This window comes from Trypanosoma conorhini (assembly GCF_003719485.1).
Source record: "Trypanosoma conorhini strain 025E chromosome Unknown Tco_14.4_contig_00746, whole genome shotgun sequence".
NCBI classification, from domain to species: Eukaryota; Euglenozoa; class Kinetoplastea; order Trypanosomatida; family Trypanosomatidae; genus Trypanosoma; species Trypanosoma conorhini.
Window position 1 is genome coordinate 1 of NW_021704835.1, and position 2,961 is coordinate 2,961.

At 57.9% G+C, this 2,961-nt stretch overlaps 2 protein-coding genes across 2 annotated transcripts, besides 4 other annotated features; both read right to left on the reverse strand.

Annotated features, from left to right (window-relative positions):
* Positions 1-132: 132 nt before the first annotated feature.
* Positions 133-1,335, reverse strand: Tco025E_08296 (mucin-associated surface protein (MASP); the record flags this gene model as incomplete). Its single annotated transcript, XM_029375150.1, has 1 exon — positions 133-1,335. One exon carries the CDS (start codon positions 1,333-1,335, stop codon positions 133-135), a length of 1,203 nt encoding a protein of 400 aa, XP_029224741.1.
* A 26-nt stretch (positions 1,336-1,361) lies between these two features.
* Positions 1,362-1,414: a sequence feature (GA-rich).
* A 183-nt stretch (positions 1,415-1,597) lies between these two features.
* Positions 1,598-2,569, reverse strand: Tco025E_08297 (surface protein TolT; the record flags this gene model as incomplete). The annotated part of the gene is made up of 1 exon (XM_029375151.1): positions 1,598-2,569. The coding sequence occupies one exon, from the start codon at positions 2,567-2,569 to the stop codon at positions 1,598-1,600; it is 972 nt and encodes a 323-aa protein (XP_029224742.1).
* Positions 2,570-2,711: 142 nt separating this feature from the next.
* Positions 2,712-2,730: a microsatellite.
* Positions 2,731-2,742: a microsatellite.
* A 27-nt stretch (positions 2,743-2,769) lies between these two features.
* Positions 2,770-2,796: a sequence feature (A-rich).
* The last annotated feature ends 165 nt before the right edge of the window (positions 2,797-2,961 follow it).

The following is a 2,961-nucleotide window of genomic DNA, read 5'->3' on the forward strand; positions in this document are numbered from 1 at the left end:
CCACGCAATGGAGCCCAATCAGCAGAATACTTTTTTTTCCTTTATGCTTTTTTCTCCTCCTGACTTCTTTTTTTCCTTCACTTCTCCGGTGATGTAAGAGAGGAGGCCATGCCCCGGGCCCCAAGCTCCAATTTAGCACAAAAGCACAAGCGAGGCCAGGGCGGGCGCCACCGCCAACAGCAGTAGTAGTGACGGTGCAAGTGCCGAGGCATAACTGCCGCGGTCCTGCCCAGCGTGCCGGGGATTCTGGGCACCATCGACCCCAATTCGAGTGCCTCTCGCACCCGTTTTTGGGTTGCGCTTCTGTGTGGACGACAGCTCGGCAACAATTTCCTCAGCCGCCTCAGCACGCTTGACCGCCTTTGCGGCCTCCTCCTGTATCTTTCGCTTCTCGGACGCAAGGAATTCCTCATGCTGTTTTCTTCGCTCCTCCTCCTCCTTGGCCAACTTCTTCTTCAACTCGTCGGCCATCGCGACGACCTCCTTCGCCGTAATCAGTGCTGTTGCCGCCTTTTTTGCCGCCTCCGATGCCTTTTGTGCCGCTTCTGCCGCCTTCTCCGCGTGCACCTCGGCCTTCTGCGCCTCCTTGACTGCCTGCAGCGAATGCCTGTGGACCCTTTCCCAAGCCTCCTTCGGACTCAGGCTGGTCGGCCGCTGCACCTTGGAGTGATTCAGCACCTCGTAAAGAGCCGCCACAACCGCAGTGTCGGCGTCGGCAGCGGCCCTCTCCGCCTCAACGCACTTCCTCAGCGCAGCAACAGCCTCATCATGAGCTTTCTTCGCAGCCTGCAGAGCAGTACTTTTGGACACAAAGTCCCCACCAAGCTTTTCCAAGAGCTTTTTTGCCTCGTCGGCGTGGCTTTTGGCCTCATCAGCGTCCAGCTTCGCCTTTAAGCACTGTTTGGCCGCCTCCGTAGCGTTGTCAAAGGCATGCTGTGTTGCCCGCAGGGCCCTGTTCCTCGTTTCCTTCACGTCCGCCGGGAGATCCACGCTCGTGAGCACCTTTGTCCTGTCTACGACACTTCCCACCACCTTCGGCGGCACGGCCGGCTTCGTTGTCACCGTCCCCTCGCACACGCCCACGCCGCCGCAAAGCAGGAGGAGCATCAGGAACGACAGCGCGTTGCACAGCGTCAGCATCTTACTTGGGCCTCGCTCTCGTATATGCAGAAAAAACGAACAGCAGTGGAGAGAGATGGTGAGCTGCAGGAACGCGCAACAGCTGGACAGAAGATGAAAAAGAAAAGCAAAACAAAAAACACCGCACACCGCAGCCTGCGCAGCATGCGACACGGCCTCCGCAGAAGCGTGTGGATTGAAACCAATCAAGCACATTACAGGACTTCGTCAGGGCGAGGTCCCAAGAAGAAAACAAAACGAAAAACAAAACACACACAGAAAATCAAAAAAAAAAGACCATCGCGGGTAATTAAATGCACAGTTTCTTACCACCGGTCTTGGAAAAGGACCGGCACAAGGTCCAAACAAAAAAAAAAAAGAAGTTTTCTTTTTTTTACCAAGCGAATAAAAAGAAAGCCCATAGAAGTGGAAGAAGATCAATTATTGCTTATTCGTAGAAAAGGCCACCTGTAATGGCCTAGATGAGACCCCAAGATAAGACAACGCAGCCCAGTGCAACCAGAAGGAGAAGTGGTGCACGCACGCAAGCAGCAATGACGTCGCCGTCCCTTCTTATGACCGTGTTTGCCCTTGGGCTGCGCGAGCCCGGCTGGGCTCCGCCGCCAACGTACACAGCTCCCGTGCTGACGCCTGCGTTTGCCAGCTTCTCTTCCGCCACCTTTGCAGCCAACTCCGCGCTCTCGGCTCGTTTAGTTGTGGCGTCGGCTCTCGCCCGCTCGCTGGCAAAACGCCGTTCCTCCTCTTTTGCGAACTTCTGCAGCAGTAGACTTGCAATGGAAGCCACTTCCTTGACCGCAGAAAGCGCCTCTTCGGCTTTTTGTGCAGCTTTTAGCGCGCCAGTCGCCGCCACCGCCGCCTTCTCAGCGTGCTTCTCCACTTTGTGCGCCTCGGCAATGGCTCGCTTGGTCAGCGCGCTCACCTTCTCCAACGACTCAGCGTCGTGCTTCATCCGGTCCGATCTTGCGGCAAGGGTGTGGTTCAGCACTTCCTGCACCGCCGCCAGTGCCACACCCTCCGCCGTCAACGCAGCCGAACTCGCCCGCTCGCACTCGGCGGCAGCGGCAGCCGCCTCTTTTCTGGCTTGCCGCGCCTTCGGCAGAGACTTGCTCAGCGGGACGAGCTCCGCGTCGAGCCCCCTCAAAATCTCCTCAGCCTCCTGCTCGTCCTTCAGTGCGTTTGCGGCGCTCAGCTTCGCTTCCACGCAGTGGGTGCTGGCCTCATGGGCGTCTTCCTGCGACTTCAGCACCGCCTTCAAGGCCTCCTCCAACACCTGCTTCATATTCCTCGGCAACGCCCCAGCGGTGGAATTCGCAACAGGAGCAGGGGCAGGAGCAAGCGGAGGCTTTGCGGCAGATGCGTCTGCGACGAAGCAATGAACGGAGCAGCACAGCGCAAGGGCCAGCAGGGCGCACAGCGCACGGCACTTCATCGTCGCCGTCAATCGTGGAGTCGCTTAGCGGTGCGGAGCTTACCTCTGGGGCAGTGGGAGAGGAAGAAGAAGAGAGGCACGGATGCCACACTCTGCGCGCAGGCACCGCAGAGGGACAAATCGCAGCGGCCCAGCGGCAGCAACGCACACACACACACACAAGCTCAGCAGCAGACAAAAGAAACTCCCCATGAAACGACAAAAAAAAAGAAAAATGAAAAACAAAAGAGGCCGGACCCCGAATGGCTCCAGTGCGTGTACACTCACCCAGACAAACATGCGTGCGCGGAAGCATCGGTACGCGTGGCGTGCATGTGAGTGTGTCTGAGACGCACGCCACGTGACGGCCGTAAGGAACCGCACGGAGCACACAGCAGGGAGCAGAAGCAATG